At 36.9% G+C, this 20657-nt stretch overlaps 1 protein-coding gene across 1 annotated transcript in view; it reads left to right on the forward strand.

The window, feature by feature from the left end:
* LOC150084537 (uncharacterized) overlaps window positions 1–20657 on the forward strand; it is a 260732-nt gene that overhangs the window by 196575 nt on the left and 43500 nt on the right. The window contains exon 12 of the mRNA XM_090375300.1: window positions 15319–15399. Coding sequence (XP_090231426.1) covers window positions 15319–15399 — 81 coding nt within the window. The remainder of the gene's footprint in view (window positions 1–15318; window positions 15400–20657) is intronic.

A 20657-nucleotide genomic window follows, 5' to 3' on the forward strand; every position in this document is an offset into this window, starting at 1 on the left:
TGCATCACTTGGTAGGTTGCTAGAGTCTTGAGTCTCTGACAAGCTCCTAGTTACATTATTCTCGAGAGCAAGCACCTGTTTTTTTTCAGTGACTCAAATTGTTCTAGCAATGCACCAAATTGTAACTTAAGATCGGTGTACTCCTTACAATCATGACAAAGAAAAGAAAAAATTTCCAGGTGAGCTAGGATTATCTACTACTTTGACCTTGGAAAACATGCCACAGGTTCGGCAAAGGATAAAATCATGACTAGCCCAGAAATCGCCATCGGCTGTTTCCGTATGAGTCATGGTACCCTCTGATGAAGTGTCCAAGGTGGATCTTGTAATAACCATTATGAAATTTACTAAATATTAATAAAACAAACTTTCAAAAAATTATATTTATAATATAAAAAAAAATAAGGTGCCTCCATAGCCAGGTGGACAAGAGCAACAGTGCGTTGCACACGCTTCTTGATTAGATCGGGGTTCGAGCCCATGACCACCAAATACGGAGGATGCGGAAAGGTCAGGGAATGACCACCACACATCCCCAGAGCAATATGGCCTTAGCTGCTAATGCTCCTAAAAGCCAAAATAACAACAACAATAAAAAATTAAATCAAACTATTACCGGGGAAAAACTTATTAAAATAAACTTTACAATATACTATAAAACCTTTTAAATCCTGCTTTAACCCCTCTTATCAATGCTTCTTTAATGTCACTATGAAGAGCTGTAATAGGCACGTCTGCTCGCCACGAATGCCAATAGTAGAAATCCCAGTAATATAACAGCTAATGGAGAAAGCAAATGAATATAAAACACCACACCTGGCATTTGGGGATTATGAAAAGGCATTTGACTCCATACAAAATAAAGCAAGGTATTGGGCACTGGAAAGACAAGGCATATTGTATACATTATGATTTTGAAGAAAATATATGAGAACGCTTTGTCCTTTATTAGACTAGACAAAAGACAGTATAAATTTAAAATTAAGAAAAGAGTTTCACAAGGAGACACAATATCTCCAAAGTTCTTGGAGAAGAACTTTGAAGCTGTTCTTGAAGAAGCTTTCAGAAGATTGGACTGGTCACAGAAAGGAGTCAATGTGAATGGAGAGGTACCTAAACCATTTACAGATTACATTCTTATCATAAGCCATGATCCTGAAGAATTAGAGGAAAATCTTAATCAGTTGTGCATTAGTAAGAATTTCAGACTAAAGATGTTGTTGTTTTTGGGGTTTCATGGCACATAAGCTACTTTGGCTATAATGGTTAAAAGTGAATATGGTTAAAACAAAAGTAATGATGAACAAGTATGCTACAGGAAGGGATATAATCATTGAAGGAGCAGAAATTAAAATGGTGGAGTCATATACAGCAATACCTTGTTTAGCATGGCTTCAAACAGTACGGGTTACACTGTAACATGGTTTTAAATTAAGTTTAAGTCGAAAATTTACTGTACACATTAAAACTCATTCAATAACCTAGACACATACTCTACATACATACTGCACTGTAGTAGCCTAGGTATGCGTACATATATATTATTTATTTTGTATGCTGCAGTGCCAACTCTATTGCCAATAGCTCCCCTCAGCCAGTCACCGGCAACGTACAACAATGTTCAGTATTCATAATTCCATCCTGATCAGATGACGTGATAGCTTTTCAAACTTTTCATTTCACCATTTATTTTTTTACCCTTTTAAATACGAAACAATGAATCAAAAAAGTAATGAAAGCAAAGGAGCTACTAAACGTAAATGGCTACATTAGAAAAAAACTTCATACATTATCAAGTGCCATGAAGATGGTGCATTGTATGTTAAAATTGCGCAGGAAAATGGAATAAATGATGTATCAGTGCAAAAAATTATTGGAAAGAAGGATCACTGTAAAGAGCAGGGAATTTCGATGGCATCTTACATGAAAAAAGCGATAACTAAGCAAAGAAGTTCGCCGTTGATTAATATGAACATCTTTTTTAATATAGTAATAGTAATAGTGGATTGTGATGCAAGAAAGCAAGTGTATGAGTTTTTGTAGCATCAGCCAAAAAAAAAAAAAATTCACACAACCATTCACTATGAATCTTTGTCCAGTTCCTCCTTGAATTTATTTAAGCTATCAACTTCCACAACGACAAATGGCAGTTTGTTCCAGCAATTAACCACCTGCTGGCTAAAGGCAAATTTCCGCACATCTATTCTACAAACTATCTTTCCTCAATTTAAATTGATGTCCCCCTTAGGTTCATAATCTGATCAAGTGGAAGAATCCCATCAGAATTCAGCATGCTCAACCCATTCAAGGCCTTATATACCTCAATCATATGACCTCGCAGGTGCCTAGTTTCCAGCTGCTGCAATTTTCAGAACTTAAGCCTCTCTTGGTAAGAGGATCCCATCATTCCCCTCACCAATCATGATACACTTCTCTATACAAGCTCAAGTAAATCTGCAACTTTCCCAAAATGAGGCCTCCAGACCTGTACGCAGTACTCAAGGTGTGGCCTGACCATTGCCTTATACAAAGGGATAATCATCTCCTCCTTTTCCCTGCTAGCAAAATTCCTTTATATCATTGACAAACACCCATGACCTGCTCTTGCAGCCTGTCTGCATTGCTCAGAAAACTTCATATCTGACTGCACAATTTTGTCCTTGAGGTTGTCACAGACATTCTCTCAGATATGCCAAACAAGCTGTACTTGCTACCTGGGAGTCTAAAACGCTGATGGAACTGATATTCGGGTGACATTCAACCCAAGTAGACCCAATTTCGGCGAAGTCCGGATGGTCTGTGATAGCCAAATCCTCTGCTTGCACCTTCACGATGGTGGGACTGTTAGTAATCCTGGGTATAACCTACATGCACTAGTAAATGGTGGGTGACCACCCAGGTGTGAACCAACGTAAGCAGGGGTCGAGGTGTGGTGCCCACACCACAGAGAGGAATGCCGCCCCTCTATGTTACCAGGCAGTACTAGGTGGTAGATGACTCTCATCAACCAGTGCAATACCACCACTTTGCTTATTGGAGGCTTGAAGTGGTGGAACCCATGTTTAGTCTCTAGAGCTAAGTTCCGTTCAACCCTTCCCTATCTCTTCCATCATGCAGTATGATTGATGACTTTTGAGGATAGGATGAACATTGTGGCGAGATCCAATATTCCTTACATTTCAAGGGTACAGCTCTAAAACTGTTCACAGGCCGGCCACTAGTTATTACACTGGACCAAACGTATTGGTAACTCTCTAGGAGGCTTTCAGATCAGCTAGTGTATAATCTTGCTACCTCTACTCTGCCAGATAGTGACTCGAGGGAGTCCGAGTAGTGTGTATGCGTGGTCTCGGACACTACTCGGACTCTCGTACTCAGACACTACTCGTACACATTGTCGAGGCCACGTTATGTCAAGGATCTGGGTATATTCTTACCATGTGTACGCATGCCCAAAAATTTCATTACTTCATACAGCATGTTCCACCAACCTTTTCTTACTATTGAATACACCATAAATTGTCAAACTAATAGAGCAAGCTTATCTGCGAAAAGATTTAAACCTCCCAAGCACTTCCTAATTCATTTCACAAATATACGTGGTCTCAGTTCTAATCTCAACGATGTCCATTTCCACTTGGAGTCTGCCAAACCGCGTGTACATTTTCTGACAGAATCTCAGTTATCGGTTGATTCAACCACTTCTCATCTCAGATGTCCAAATTATTCAATGTATGATTCCTTTTGCCTCAAAGGTGGTACTTGTGCATATGTCCGTTCTGATATTCCCTGTCAGAGACTTGACAATTTGGAATCTCCTCTCTTTGATCTTCTCTGGCTTAAAATCTCTCTACCTCATGGTGCAAATTCATCTGTTGTCTCTACCGTTCTATCAACTTCACTAAGCTCTTTGACTACCTCTCTTTGCAACTTGACTTTTTCCAGTCCAACTTTCCTAACAGTGAGGTAAATTTACTTGGTGATTTTAATGTTCACAACTCCAGCTGGCTTCCGTTTTCTAGTCACACTGACCCAGCTGGTCGAGATGCTAAGGCATCTCGGCCAGCTAATCATACAGCCAACACGCTTTATCTTTTTCTCACAAACAACCCTTCTAATACACGGTTCAAGTGAGAGGTCCTTTAGGCACTTCAGATCACAACTTGGTGATTGTCTCTTCTCCAATGGAGCCTTTATCTCATGGCTATTCCAAACCTCGTGTTGTTTGGCATTACAAGGATGCAAAATGGGATGACCTGCGAGATTTCCTTTCTTCTTTTCCTTTGTCGGGTTACTGTTTCAAAACTTCTGATGTCAACGTTTGCTCAGATCGTGTCAGTGTAATTATTCTTGCAGGAATGGAATCCTTTATCCCACACTCTGAAGAATGTTGCATATCGTGATTGGCTTGTTTCTAATTCTTCAGTTTCATTTTCTGCCTACACCAAAGCTCGCAACAATTGTAAAGCAGTTATTAATCAGCCCAAACAAGAGTTTTGAAAAGGCTAAGAGTAGAGAACTTGCTTCCTACCCTAATGGTAGCAGAGCGTTCTGGTCTCTTGCCAAAGCTATTGGCTGCAACTTTTGCCCATCTCTGCCCCCACCTCTGTCCAAACCAGATGGTTCTGTTTTCACTTCAGCCATGGATAAAGCTGATGTGCTAGCATCCCATTTTTCTTCCAACAAACTCATGTATTAATGATCTTGGTAAAACTCCTCCCATCATTCCCAACACGCTCCATTCAACGCCTCCTGTGTTCTTCGGAGCGTGGTGGTAAAACACCTCCCACTATTCCCAACACGCTCCATTCAAAGCCTCCTGTGTTCTTCCCTCAAATGGATGTCAGAAGGATTTTGATGAATCTTGATGCTAAGAAAGCTCCAGGTCCCGATGGTATTTCTCCACTTGTTCTCAAAACCTGTGCTCCTGAACTTGGCCGCCTTTTGTCACTTTCTTATTCCAAAGGTGTTTTTCTTCTGCTTGAAAATTTGCTCATATCCAGCCAGTTCCTAAAAAGGGTGACAAATCCCTCCCATCCAATTTTCATCCCATTGCAATTACTTCTGCTCTTTCTAAAGTAATGGAGAAATCAATTAACCGCCACTCTTAAACTACCTAAAAAGCTTCCGTCTGATCAACAATCACCAGTATGGATTCCGTCAGTGTCGATCCACTGGTGATATTCTGGCTTATGTTACTCATTTATGGACTAATTCAATAGAAAGGTTTGGTGAAACACAAGTGATTGCTCTTAACATCTCAAAGGCTTTCGATGGTGTTTAAGGTCTCCTAAACAAGGTTCCATCTTATGGTTTGCCAACTGTTTTTAATAATTGGTTATCCAGTTTTATCTCTGATCGCTCACTAAGGGTGATGGTAGATGGCTCTCTGTCCTCTAACTTCTCCACTAATGCCAGTGTCCTCCAAGGTTCATTTCTTTCCCCCACTCTTTTCCTCTTGTATATTAATAACCTTCTTCCATTGACTGAAAATCCTATCCATAGTTTTGCCGATGATAGCACATTGCATTCTACTTTCCATTTTGAGAAACTTTGCCCTGCTCAATCAGCTTCAACTTCTCGAAAATCTGCTGCCAATTCCTTAAATGCCGATCTTCAGTGGGGCAAAGACAACTTAGTTGATTTCAAATCTTATAAAACTCAGTCTTGTCTTATATCTCGCAAAAAGGATTCTTCTGCTCCTATTCTTATCTTTAGTGACATTACGATTTCTAGGCAAAATGATATATCTCTTTTGGAGATTACGACTGACTTCTAATCTCCCTTGGCACAAGCACATTTCAAATATTGCTTCCTCTGCATCTAAAAAACATGGTTTTCTCTTTTGCTCTCGGCATTACCTTTCTTCGAAACAGCTGCTCACTATATATAAATCACAAATCGGCCCTGCCAAGGAATATTGTTACCACATCTGGAGTGGTGCCCCCAAAACCTCTCTCTCAGGCTTCTTGATTCCATTCAGAAGAGGGCAGTTAGGTTAATTGACTCATCTCTAACAGTCTCTCTCCACTCGCTGTCTCATAGATGTACTGTTTCTGCTGCATGCCTCTTCTATAGATACTTCTATGGGCACTGTTCTTCTGAATTGGTTTCTATAATTCCCACTCTCTCTTTCAAAACAGTCCAAACACATGCTGCCACCAGCCAACATCCATTTACTGTCCAACATCAAACTCACAGAACCAACTTTTCATCTTCCTCTTTTATTCATTCAACTGCCGTTTTCTGGACCAACCTTCCTTCATACGTATTTCCTGAAAATTAATGACTACAGAAGTTCAAGTCCAATGTCAACAAATATCTTCTTTCATCTCAATCTCCAACCCAAGCACGGTACTAAGTACTATAGGTTCTAATACCTCTCGTGTTTGGGGTTTACATAAAAAAAAAAAAAAAAACAATTACTCACAGGTGTTTTTCATTTTCTACCACCTTAAGTGTAGTACTACACAGTTGGTAGTACGTTCCCCTGGGGTTACTTCTACCCATATGCAGTACTTTGCATTTGTCAATGTTAAACTTCAGTTGCCACTTCTTGGCCCTTCTTCCCAAATTTTCTAGATCATGTTGCAGTAGCACACTGCCATTACTAACCCTGCCAACCTTTGTATCATCTGCAAACTTCAACACTAAGCCTGATGTACCTTCATCAATATCATTGATAAATATACAAAACAACAGTGGACTCAAAACCAAACCCTCTGGGACTCCACTAATAACATTAGTCCACGAAGTGCAGCGCCCATTGATTACCACCCTCTGTCTTCTCCCACTCAATCATCCTTTTATCCATTGTAGCAACTTACCCTTAATACCATTCTGCTCCAATTTGTACAGTTGGAGCAGAATGCAACATTCTGCTTTCCATTTGCAATGTGTCAAAAGCTTTCCTGAAATCCAAGTATATGATATCAGAATTATTTTTTGCATCCAGTTCCTTTGTAACCACATCATAATATCCAATCAATTTGTCAGACAAGACTTTCCCTTAACAAACCCATGCTGTGTCTGAATTATTGCTGCAGTCTTGTCTATATGATCCTGCAATGTATCTTTAACCAGTGAGTCCATTATTTTACCCCGAACAGAAGTTAAACTAACTGGTCTGTAATTACTCGTGTCACCCTTCAATCACCCTTGAAGTAAATCCCACATCAGTACACTGTGATCACTGCCACCCAGTGGTTCCTTTATCTGCCAATTCTTAATACATGAATGATCACTGCTGATAACCAGATCAAGAGTATTACCCGGTCTGGTTACCTTTTGAACATACTGCTGCAGAAAACAATCATGCAATAAATCCACAAAAGACTTACTAGTGTGCGAGTTACCAACCCACAAGTTCCAGTCAATATCTGGGAAGTTAAAATCTCCCATTATAAGACATTCTGATTTACTAGCCCACTCTATTTCTCTATACAATTGTTCATTGTACTCATTCGAGTCATTAGGCCTATAACACACTCCTACTTTTATTTTTGCTTTCACAGTGCTTCTGTCACACCAAACTGACTCAACATCTATATCAACTGGATGCACTTCTTTTGATTTTGTTTTTCTTAATTAATAGAATAACCCCTCCTCCTTTCCTATCCTGTTTATCCTTTCTGTACACATTGTTCTCCCCAAATTCCAATTCTTCATTCCTAATATCTGTGTGACACCACGTCTCTGATATCCCAACAATATCAGCCTTTGATGTCTTGACCAACACTTCAAATTCATCAAATTTATTTACTATACTTCTAGCATTGGTATGCATGCATCTATTCTTATTCTTAGTTACCCTAACACATCCTATATACCCACCTGTTTCACGATGACTGCCATCAGTCCCTGAAACCCCCAGCATCCCTTGCTCCAGGCCACTTCTTATTCTAATAAAGTAGTGCAAGAATCACTTTCACCTCTGCCTGCGACTACTTTTAACCTTTTAGTCTGTGAATTCCCCCCCCCCAAGCTAGCAGTTTTCCGACCCACTTAACACTGCCTCGATAGCATCAGTAAATATTCTTGAACCCTTTCTATTTAAATATATCCCATCCCTATTTAAGCAGTCTCTCCTGTTAACAATATAGATAGAAGACTGTAATCAAAGATTGTAATTAAAGTTCAGACAATTGTCTAAGACATTGTGAAGATTGGAAAAGCTTGGGATTCAAAATTTTGGACGCTGCCAATATACGTGACTGCATTGACTCGCTTGCAAATAACTTATATGATGCAACTATCATTGAAATTTATGAGCGAACTGCATATGAAGAAGTGGATAACACTGAAGTGGCACCAAAAGAATTTTCAACAGAAGAATTAGAGAAAGTTTTGGGGGGGGGGTAACATGGCCTATGAGGCAATTATGAATGGAGACCAAATGTTGAACGTAGTATCAAGAAGCAACAAAGTTTACAAAATGGGATTCAATGCTACAAAGACTTGTATGCTGAGAAAAAGAAGAGTCGACTTGGCCAGACTTCATTATTGAAATACCTAAATAAACAATAAAGCCCTTTTCTCATCTCTCATGATATTACCTTTTCATTAATACAATTTTTGCAATATTTTTTATTTCAAATCCTTTTAATTGCAATTTTCAAGTGCAAATTATTTATAGAGTTATAGAGTAATTTGTTTATAGGCTGTTTCTGTGGTACAAATTTAATTAAAACCCATTATAATTATATCTTGATCAGCACAGTTTCACATAACATGGAACAGTTTTGGTACCAATTATCAGTGCTATGCAGAGTATTGCTGTACTTATTACAGCTAATGACTTGGACAAGTCATTAGCTGTAATAATGATAAATGGCTGGAAGTCAAGAGAAGAAAAAATTTCTGATGGATAGCATTCAGGGATTATAGTCACATACTGAGGAGCAATATACATAATACATGCATCCATAATCATGCAAGGTGCTAGGGATGCAAGTGAGTCACTTGCCATAGGCACCATCTAAAATAGGCACCGCACTCTTAAAAAAATATTTTACATTTAACATTCAATATCAAATTTCTACTTACCCAAAATACAAAATATCTTTTCTTATTTATTGTACTATTAGGTTTTCACCATCTACAACTATACACATATACCACAGCAATAAGTACAGTAATCCATAATCCTTTAATGACGAGTGCAGAATTGTTGAGGAATTATTACTAAACTATTTTGTTAAATGCTTTCTTTTAAAGAAAGAAGAGCGAACTGCATATGAAGAAGAAAATAATTCTGAAGTGGATAACACTGAAGTGGCACCAAAAGAATTTTCAACAGAAGAATTAGAGAAAGTTTGGGGGGGGGGGGATAACATGGCCTATGAGGCAATTATGAATGGAAACCGAATGTTGAATGTGGTATCAAGAAGCAGCAAAGTTTACAAAATGGGATTCAATGCTACAAAGACTTGTATGCTGAGAAAAAGAAGAGGCGACTTGGCCAGACTTCATTATTGAAATACCTAAATAAACAATAAAGCCTTTTTCTCATCTCTCATGATATTATTACATTTTCATTAATAAAATTTTTGCAATATTTTTTATTTCAAATCCTTTTAATTGCAGTTTTCAAGTGCAAATTGTTTATAGAGTTATAGAGTAATTTGTTTATAGACTGTTTCTGTGGTACAAATTTAATTAAAACCCATTATAATTATATCTCAATCAGCACGGTTTCACATAACATGGAACAGTTTCGGTACCAATTATCAGTGCTATGCGGAGTATTGCTGTACTTATTACAGCTAATGACTTGGACAAGTCATTAGCTGTAATAATGATAAATGGCCGGAAGTCAAGAGAAGAAAAAATTTCTGATGGATAGCATTCAGGGATTATAGTCACATACTGAGGAGCAATATACATAATACATGCATCCATAATCATGCAAGGTGCTAGGGATGCAAGTGAGTCACTTGCCATAGGCACCACCTAAAATAGGCACCGCACTCTTAAAAAAATATTTTACATTTAACATTCAATATCAAATTTCTACTTACCCAAAATACAAAATATCTTTTCTTATTAATTGTACTATTAGGTTTTCACCATCTACAATTATACACATATACCACAGCAATAGGTACAGTAATCCATAATCCTTTAATGACGAGTGCAGAATTGTTGAGTAATTATTAATAAACTATTTTGTTAAATGCTTTCTTTTAAAGAAAGAAGAGCGAACTGCATATGAAGAAGAAAATAATTCTGAAGTGGATAACACTGAAGTGGCACCAAAAGAATTTTCAACAGAAGAATTAGAGAAAGTTTGGGGGGGGGATAACATGGCCTATGAGGCAATTATGAATGGAAACCGAATGTTGAATGTGGTATCAAGAAGAAGCAAAGTTTACAAAATGGGATTCAATGCTACAAAGACTTGTATGCTGAGAAAAAGAAGAGGTGACTTGGCCAGACTTCATTATTGAAATACCTAAATAAACAATACAGCCTTTTTCTCATCTCTCATGATATTACCTTTTCATTAATACAATTTTTGCAATATTTTTTATTTCAAATCCTTTTAATTGCAGTTTTCAAGTGCAAATTGTTTATAGAGTTATAGAGTAATTTGTTTATAGACTCTTTCTGTGGTACAAATTTAATTAAAACCCATTACAATTATATCTCAATCAGCACGGTTTCACATAACATGGAACAGTTTCGGTACCAATTATCAGTGCTGTGCATAGTATTGCTGTACTTATCTTGGACAAGTCTTTAGCCATAATAATGATAAATGGCTGGAAGTCAAGAGAAGAATAAATTTCTGATGTATAGCATTTGATGATTATAGTCACATACAGAGGAGCAATATCCCAATTTGTCCGAAATGTAAAAAAATGAACCAATGTATACTCCCCACCATGATTTATGAAAGTGGAACTTGGGCACTCACAAAAAGAATGGAAGAGAAGTGGAAAACTACACAGTAAATAATGGAATGAATTGTATTAGGAATCAGACTGTTGGATAAGAAGAGAAACACATGAATTAGACAGAAAACTCAAGTAAAGAAGATGGAATTATTACTAAACTATTTTAGTAATAATTATCAAAGCTAAAGAACTGAAATGGACTTGGGCAGGACACATCTCGAAGACATGATGACAGATGAACTTAGAAAATAACAGAACGGTACCCAAGAGGCATTAATAGAAAACCTGGAAGACAACAACAGAGATGGACAGCTGAAATTCAAGAGTTCGTGGCAGTAACTGAATGGCCATTGCACAAAACAGAACAGAAGGAACTGGAAAGTTGCTGGTGAGGCCTTCATGCTGTAGTGGATCGTAAACGTCTGATAAAGGTGACTACAGTGGTCTCAGACAGTTTTTAAATTCACTACAGTGGGATCAACTGATGATGCTACCAATAACAAATTTTAAGTGGGAAGTGTTCAAGAAATTAATCATGGAAGCTACTAAACATTTCATACCTATTAAGAAATATTGTTTAAGGTTTAGGCTTAAATGGTTGTCTTGTCAAACGAACTAATGAGACCCATGGCAGAGAATAAAAATGCATGGGGTGCATATAAATTATCAGGCAACACAGAAGCCTATGGCAGATATAAACTAGCAGAGAAGGGCAACAAGATTGGTGAGAGGAATCAAGGGATCCTCTTACCAAGAGAGGCTTAAGTTCTGCAAATTGCAGCGGCTGGAGACTAGGCACCTGCGAGGTGATCTGATTGACATGTATAAGGCCTTGAATGGGGTTGAGCATGCTGAATTCTAATGGGATTTTTCTACTTGTTCAGATTACGAACCTAAGGGGGCATAAATTCCAATTGAGGTTAGACAGCTGTAGAATAGATATGTGGAAATTTGCCTTTAGCCAGCTGGTGGTTAATTGCTGGAACAAACATCCATCAGTCGTTGTGGAAGTTGATAGGTTAAATAAATTTAAGGAGGAACTGGACAAACATTTAGAGGGAATGGTTGTGTGATTTTTTTTTTTTTTTTTTTTTTTTTGCTGTGCCCATTTGCTTGCTTTCTTACATCACATGCCATGATTATTATTACTATTACATTTCACTGGAAGATTATCTTCTCTGACAAAAGATTCAAATAAATACTTGCCACAATATGTCACCATTGTTACCATGAAATGCAACATCCTTTTTGGATTTCTTTGTGTGCTGTATGAGGTCATTATGCTTATTTGTTCGCAAATGCCTCCGATTACATCATATTTCCTACTGATTAAATAATATCGTATCTACATATGGTACACAACATTTTTTTTTTAAATTATTATTATGAAAACCCCCAAACACAAGGGGTATTAGAACATATAGTACTTAGTACCGTGCGTGAGTTGGAGGTTGAGAAGACGAAAGAAGATATTTGTTGCCATTAGACTTGAACTTCTGTAGACTGTAATTTTCGGGAAATACATATGAAGGAAGGCAGTCGAATGAATAAATGAGGAAGATGAAAAGTTGGTTCTGTGAGTTTGAAGTTGGACAGTAAATGGATGTTGGCTGGTGGCAGCACATGTTAGGACTGTTTTGAAAGAGAGAGTAGGAATTATAGAAGCCAATTCAGAAGAACAGTGCCCATGGAAGTATCTGTAGAAAAGGCATGCAGCAGAAACAGTATGTCTGTGTGTGAGAGAGAGAGAGAGAGAGAGAGAGAGAGAGAGAGAGAGATGAGTCCTTCATTAACCTAACTGCCCTCTTCTGAATGGAATCTAGAGGCCTGAGAGAGGTTTTGGGGGCACCACCCCAGATGTGGGAAGAATATTCCATGGTAGGGTGGATTTGCAATTTTTACAGAGTGGACAGCTGTTTGGAAGAAAAGTAACGCCGAGAACAAAAGAGAAACCAAATTTTTTAGATGCAGAGAAAGCAATATTTGTAAAGTGATTGTGCCAACAGAGATTAGAAGTCAGGGTTATCCCCAAAAGAGGTATATCATCTTGCCTAGAAATTTGACATGATACATTTGTCCTTTCCGTATTCATTGTATTTCCCATATTCAAATTTGGCATCCATTGTCAGAACATCAATTGCAGTGTCTGCTTTTGATGTATTGACCAGCACCTCAAATTCAAATTTATTTTCTATCTTCCTAGCATTAGTGTATATGCAAATACACTGGCACCCCTGTTCTTATTTTAGTTACTCTTACCCTAACAAAGCCAATGTATTTACTTGTTTCATGATGACCTGGGTGCCTTCGTAGCCAGGTAGGGAGGAGCAGCAGTGCATAGCACACGCTTCTTGATTAGACCTGGGTTCAAGCCCGTCACCACCAAATGCGGAGGATTTCTGTTTAAATACAATTTAATCGATTAACATAGTGTGCATAGTGTTAAGGTCAGACACCACCTGTGGTTTCCCACATCTGCACCATATGTATGCTGTGAAGAAATACAGTACTACTGTAAATGCCAGAAAAGTGTTGTGTGTTGTATATGACATATTGCATTAGGTTCTGTTGTGTGTCCTGGCATTTGGCCGCAGGGCCCCTGGTGGGACCCTACGTTGCCCCCACACACACACACACCACTAGGAGGTAGCCAGGCTGTCCATAATCCTTTGGCTGGTCTCCGCCAGGGTCGCCTGCCGTGGGTGCCATGTCCGTGAAGGTTATTTTCTGTTAGGGAGTACTGATCCAGTCCTATTTTTGTCCACTTACAGAGGGAAGAAAGTGTTCTTTAGAGATGAAAGTTAGGATGAAAGTCAGAAGGCCAGTTATCAATTGAGGCAGTTGCCTGTGCAAGATGTGATCTTTTTACAGCAAACAGGTTCTGGGCAAACTTGGTAAAATCTAGGTAATATTCCTGCTCAGTGATGTACAGATATTCTCTGTCTCGTCAGAGATCATGTATTTTGGAAATTAAATTGCAACTTAAGTCCTTCGTAGTGAGGGCACATATAAACCATATGATCCCAGTCCTCTTCCTGACCACAGGAGCAGTAGGGGTCCTCCTCAATACCCATCAGTATCAGCTTCTGTTTGATAGATCCATGCCAGGTAATAAGATATGTACCAAGAGGGAGCTTTGGGGAAAACTGTAGTGACCTGAGGAATCAATTAACAATGAAAATTAATAAAATTAATCAATTTAATTGTTTAGTTGACAATACTACACTAAGCTAATAGATTCCTAAATGGCAAATATTATACTATTAGGATTTGTGGTATACCTATGTTATCAAGTTCAAGATATATGTTACCCTATACCATTATGATCACAGTTTTAAATTAGTTATATCCTATTAGTTATATTTTAAATTAGTTAAAAAGTAAACTTTCTTAGCTAAAAAATAAATAAATAAATATGCCTAACAAGTGATTAGAACTTTTAAGCTACTTATTTATCATAATTAAAACCCTACTATTCCCCTGCATTACTAGTTAAAAAGCAAATCAGAAAATAAGGTTTTCATTGTTTTATTTTCAAAAGTTAGCAAGTATAGAAAAGAAATTGTGTAATAAAAGAGATATGTAGTCTCTTTCTCAACAGGCGCCTCCGTAGCCAGGTGGGAAGGAGCAGCAGTGCGTAGCACACGCTTCTTGATTAGACCGGGATTCGAGCCCGTCACCACCAAATACGGAGGATGCGGAAAGGTCAGGGAATGACCACCGCATATCCCGGAGCAATATGGCTTTAGTTGCTAATGCTCCTAAAAACCACATAACAACAACAACTCTTTCTCAACACCATGAACACTCAAATATTTGTCCCAATGTCTTATGAAATTTTCAGATCTGTTGCAGAAATGTATCAAGATTGGTAAACATTGCCACACTACTGATGTAATTGCATTATTAAAAAATGTTTTTCTACACGGTGCTACTCACAGTCAAGAAATTGGTGGAAATCTGCTGGTGCTAAATCAGAACTATATGGGGTCTGCCTTAAAGTTTTCATCTAGCATGAATATGAATCTTCTTCCAGTTGTACAGTGTGTAGTTGCAAATTGCCATGCATGATGATGATTCCATCAAAAAGTTGAGATTGGTTTTTTTCATAAGTTTTTCAGTACTTGTAGAGTTGGGCATTAATAGTACCCAACTCTGCACTTTTTTTGGGTATGTATTTATGCATTTGGCCTCTGTGCATCATTGCACATTCAATTTGAACAGAGATAATTTGAGTCACTTTCATCAGATTTGCCACATAGCATTCTGTAGTATTCAAAGTTACATGAATTGAAGCATTATAAGTGTGACAGTCTGTTTATCTTCAGAAAAATTTTAAATATAATAATATAATTTAACATATTATGTTAAAAACATATTAAATATATTATGTTTTTAATAACAATTTACTTTTCTATAGATAAAAAGAAGAATACTGAATACCTTCCTAGGCTGAATTACTCACAAATTGGGCTTAATTTTCTGAATGACCATCCACAATACTGGAAAGAATATTCTCATTATTTAAATAGAAAAAATGAACACTTCACTAAAGATGGGCTACCACAGGAAAGTTTTTCTTCTCATCATGAAAAATATGAGGACACATTTCCAGAATATTTGAATAACATACATACAATACAAAAAGTAAAACAATATCCAGAGAATTTGAAAGCTGTATATACTGAAAATGAAAAAGATGGAAACCCTTGGGATGAAGACATTCAATCAGTGAAATATTCTAGACCTTATTATAATCTTGGAGAATATGGAGAAATGGGAAACACTCAGCCTTATATGTCTCTAGAGGATTATAATAATGATAATCGAGTTTCACTTGATGACAACAGTAATTACTATAATCCTAAAATATGGCAAGATAATGATGACTGGAAACACTGGTACCAAATTGCAAATCCTTGGATGACCCCCTCAAGCAAAAGAATCCCTTTTCAGCTAAAGAGAAGATATCGAAACAAAAGTCTGGAGAAAATTAAACATCCTCGACTTTTAAGGACATCGGCTATAATGAAACGTAAGCAAAACTTTATAATTTTATGTATTATTATGTACATGTTTATTAGCAGTTTACACCATGGGCTTCAGGTTGTAAAAAGTAACCAATTCAGATACTTATAATTACATGTTCAGGTTTTTTTGTTGAGAAAAAAAGAAAAAAAAAAAGCACAATGTTGCAAGAACATTTTGTTGAAATTTGAAAGAATTTATACTGTATAAATTCTTTCTTCCTTTTGACTGTCTCATTTTTGTTACTGAGCCTTAGTTTATTTTGTGAACCATTTATAGATAATTCTTTTTTTTTTTTTTTTTTTTTTTTTATGAAAACCCCAAACACGAAAGGTATCAAAACCTATAGTGCTTAGTACCGTGCATCGGTTGAAGGAGAAGTATGGGGGGGGGGATCGAGTTAAAAACTATAAAAAATAATAAATAGATAAAATTAAAAATTTAAAAATATTATTGAGTTAAAAAGGATAAAAACAGCATTGAAGCTTTCAAAGATGATTGCCTCCTCTGTTAATAGTGGAAATTTATGACCATGGTGTGACCTCCTTAAGTAATAACAGTAGGATCATGGCTTTTGGTAAGTGTTACTAGAGGAGCATGGGAATTGTCACCACACATGCATGGAGCCGACTGGGCTAGCTGGGTGGGTAAAGTGCCTGCCTGGTAACCCAAAGGTCGCAGGTTCGAATCCCGCCTCGGTCTTGGATCAAAGTACTGCAAAAAAACCTTGGGAGGTGCATTATGACCACAGAAGCCGATGCACCAACAACTACCAAAAAAAAAGACATTCATGGAGACTGGAAATATCCCAAGAGAGCATGCAAGGCAGAACCATTCATACTGTCCAAGAATCACAATCTTGAGAAGGGGATGAATACAGACCTCCTTATCTCAATTAATGGTGTTTTGTTCTGAAGAACATAACACCACTTCTGTGGCTGAGCACTTCTGTGAGGAAGATAATCAAATTTATACAGATGACACAATTATTGTTGATTGTTTGCATAGGTATTGGCACTGGAAATGGTGCAAGGGTTTACAAATTTGTTCTTCGGAAAACACCATTAATATAGATATGGTAGTCCGTATTTATCCTCTTTTCAAGACTGCTCTTTGGACAAGATGAACTGTTCCACCTATCACACAACTAGGCCATTTCCAGTCGTCATGCACATGTGGAAGGCAATTACCATGCTCTACTGAGAGCCATGACCTGGCTGGTTTTATTTAAGGATGCACAATGGCTATAAAGTTCCATTGTTGGCAAAGAAGGTGGTTGCCTTTTGAATGTTTGTGTTGTCTTTTTCACTTTTAATGTAGTAGTCATATATTTTTAATTTTATCTATTATTATTTTTTATTGCTTTTAACTCCACAGCTTTAATCAGTGTATTTTATTTTTATTTTAAATATACAGTTTTATTCTGTTTAATTTTATTTTATTAAAGTCATGTAAGTCATATATACAGGTTGGTGTATTTATTGCAATTATTATGAGAAACCATTTGGCAAATTTATTTCTCAGATTGCTTATTCACCAAAGCAGCATGTTAGAGCTGATTGTGCAGTGCAAAGATTTTGCTTCAGGGCCTTCATTTTTACCATGTTTCAATGACATTGAGAAATCTGTTAAGTCATTTGATTAGCTATTGCTATTTTTAAACAAGATTAGTGACTCAATGATGGGTTACTTAATTTTTGTATTTCACAAATTATACACAAAGCATTAGGCTGAGGTGAATTGATTTGTATTTGCCCATGTGCCATCTAAAAGAAAATTTAAGTAGCCCAGAGGATTGTAGTCTTTCAGAGCACATATGCAAGTCCTTTTCATTTGTGAAAAAAGTTGCATTACCAAAGACTCTTGAACCTGGGACTTCAGTGATATGGTTGTGTGAATCTTTTCACTTTTCCTCCTCTTAAAACATAACACATACAGTACATTGCTTTTCCTCTTTAAAAAAAGGTTGCAGTATAGTGCAATTTTTTTATGATAATATGACCAGACAAATTTGAGGCATATTACTGCATTAGGTACATGATCACAGGGAACTTTCTGCTCCTTCAAAAGATTGATGCCAAGAACTAGGCACTAGACTTGGACTTATGTTAAAATTAAATTTGGATATAAGACATCCCCATGCAGCTGGAAACAAGACAAAGCTCTAGCATCTAATTCTTGCCTAAATCTTTTGGGAGAAGAAAGTTCCCTGTGATTGTGTACCTTATGCAGAAATGCACCTCATCTGTCAGATTTTATTTTCTGTGTTAAGTATCCCTGCAATCCTGTATAATTATATAATATGACCATCCAACAGTTCCAATATTTGATAGGGATCAGGTTCATGATTATCAGATTTGAGAGGTTTGACTGTGTCATGTATATTTTGTTTAAATACTTAAACAAACCCAAAGTGGTCATTTAACAGTCTTGAGAACAATTATCATTGGTTTCAATTTCAGAAGAGTTCGGGAATTTTTTTTCTGTAAAAATTAGGGAGCTAAATCAAAGTTGTGGAGCATGAGCTGTTTATCAACATTGCTGTACAGTTAGAAAGCACATGAGTACAGGATTTAAGCTTAGCAAGCAAAGTAACAAAAAAAGTAAGCAAATTATGGATATGGGAGAGCCCATACAGTCCCTCTCATCTGTGACAGATTTGAATGATATCTACTCAACATAGGTTAGCATGCATACATCAGTAGCATTACACATTGCAACAGTATGTTCTAGGTTCTACAAATTCTCAGGTATTCTCAGGTATAACAACATAAATCTGAGATTTTAATTTGGAAATATGCAAAGTAGGTAGGTTAACATAACTACCGACTTTTCCAATTTTATTTTCAGTTTTCTCTGATTTCCAGAAATTGGATGTTTTTCTTGAAAGTTTACTTTTCCTGAATGTCAGTTGAATTTGTGAGATATGTTTTCAAATACACCCATCCATTGTGTTTTTTAAATACTTACCACTGAATATATTGATTTGGGCTTTAAAACTACAATTAGGTGTCTATCTCATCTTTAGTGTAGCACGTGATTTACAATGTGGGTTCAATTTTTGTTTTAATATTGGAAATAGCATTCTTTTGTAGAAAGACACAAATTAATCTTTGTGATTTGTGCCTTTGTACAGTATATGAAATCTACTATTTTTCAAAATGTAAGAGCAATGAAGCCCAATTTTTCCTACTTTAAGTACTCTTGTTTGTTGTCGTTGTTTGGTTTTTAGGAGCATTAGCAACTAAAGCTATATTGCTCCGGGGGATGTGGTGGTCATTCCATGACCTTTCCGCATCCTCCGTATTTGGTGGTCATGGGCTCGAACCCCGGTCTAATTACTCTTGTTTAAATATAAGATTGATATCATACCTTTATTGTAGGAAATCTTGACCCAACGTTACATCAAACTGATCCGGTTAATGCAATATAAAATCTTTAAGTATTAAAATGCGAACATATTCCTATTAAAGGATTGTTAAATTATGTGATATTATATAAAACTAAACTTGTCTTCAATTCACAGTCTGCTAACTGCTATCAAGGAAGAGCAAAGCGCAGCCAATGCACATCCACCTTCCCCAAACTAAACCTATCAGCAATGATAGAACAGAAAGAGAAGACAATTGTCAAACTGTATTAAAAAAATATTAAATCAAAAATTAAAAACTGTATTAAAATATTATGGGTCTACTGTTTCTAAAATGTCTTAGGTTAATTGTTCTAATTATATGCTCTTGATAATGAGAACATATAGCTTATCTAAGGATAGATTTATATTCTGTGATTATTATTTTCTGCAAATCTGTATTGGTTATTAGACATCTACCCTAGAATAAAAAGTTATTCTATTTCATTCATGAAGAAATTAAGTAGTAGTTCACAACTCTTAAGATGCATGATATTTCAGCAATTACTACAATAGTGTTTAAGCAAATGGATAGTCAGTGTTCATGGAGCAGGTAGAATTTCCAAGTTGATAAATAACAAACTGTTTTGTATATCTTACTGTTTTTTGAGCAGGTAGAATTTTGAAGTATGATAAAGTAACAGATTGTTTTGTATATCTTTATTATTCCTCAATTTTTTCAGTGTTGCCCAAAAGAGAGGAACAATAGTTTTCAGATTGAGGTCAATAAAAGATGTGAATCCATTTTAATTTTAAAATGTAGCAAGAGCAAGTTGGATCTTTGCTGTATGTGAAGAACTTTGAGTTCCAATTTCCTCAAGGAAAGGTGGGGACAAGGGGAGAGGGAGCAAAGAAGTACACAATGCTTTTAAAGATAACATTGTTTAAAATGTTGTATATTGGGACAGTACAGGAATTTCTTAAAATCATTATTTGTATTATTCTGCTGTAGCCTTGAAAGAAGGCTACAGCAGAAGATAGAAGTGCTAAGAATGAAGATAGGCCAACTGACCCAGTTGGCCTATCTTCATTCGTAAGAACTAGGGTAACTTCTGTTACTCCAGTTCTAACGGGGTAACAGAAGTAAGAAACTAATCAGAAAAGTTGTTGTTATTTGGTTTTTTTTTAGGAGCATTAGCAACCAAGGCCATATTGCTCCGGGGATATGTGGTGGTCATTCCCTGACCTTTCCACATCCTCTGTATTTGGTGGTCACAGGCTCGAACCCCAGTCTAATCAAGAAGCGTGTGCTAAACACTGCTGCTCCTGCCCACTTGGCTACGGAGGCGCCCATCAGAAAAGTGAAGCCGAATTTCCCCAAG

This window comes from Mastigoproctus giganteus, chromosome 6 (assembly GCF_048544385.1).
Source record: "Mastigoproctus giganteus isolate SK-2022 chromosome 6, ASM4854438v1, whole genome shotgun sequence".
In the NCBI taxonomy this organism is placed as follows: domain Eukaryota; kingdom Metazoa; phylum Arthropoda; class Arachnida; order Uropygi; family Thelyphonidae; genus Mastigoproctus; species Mastigoproctus giganteus.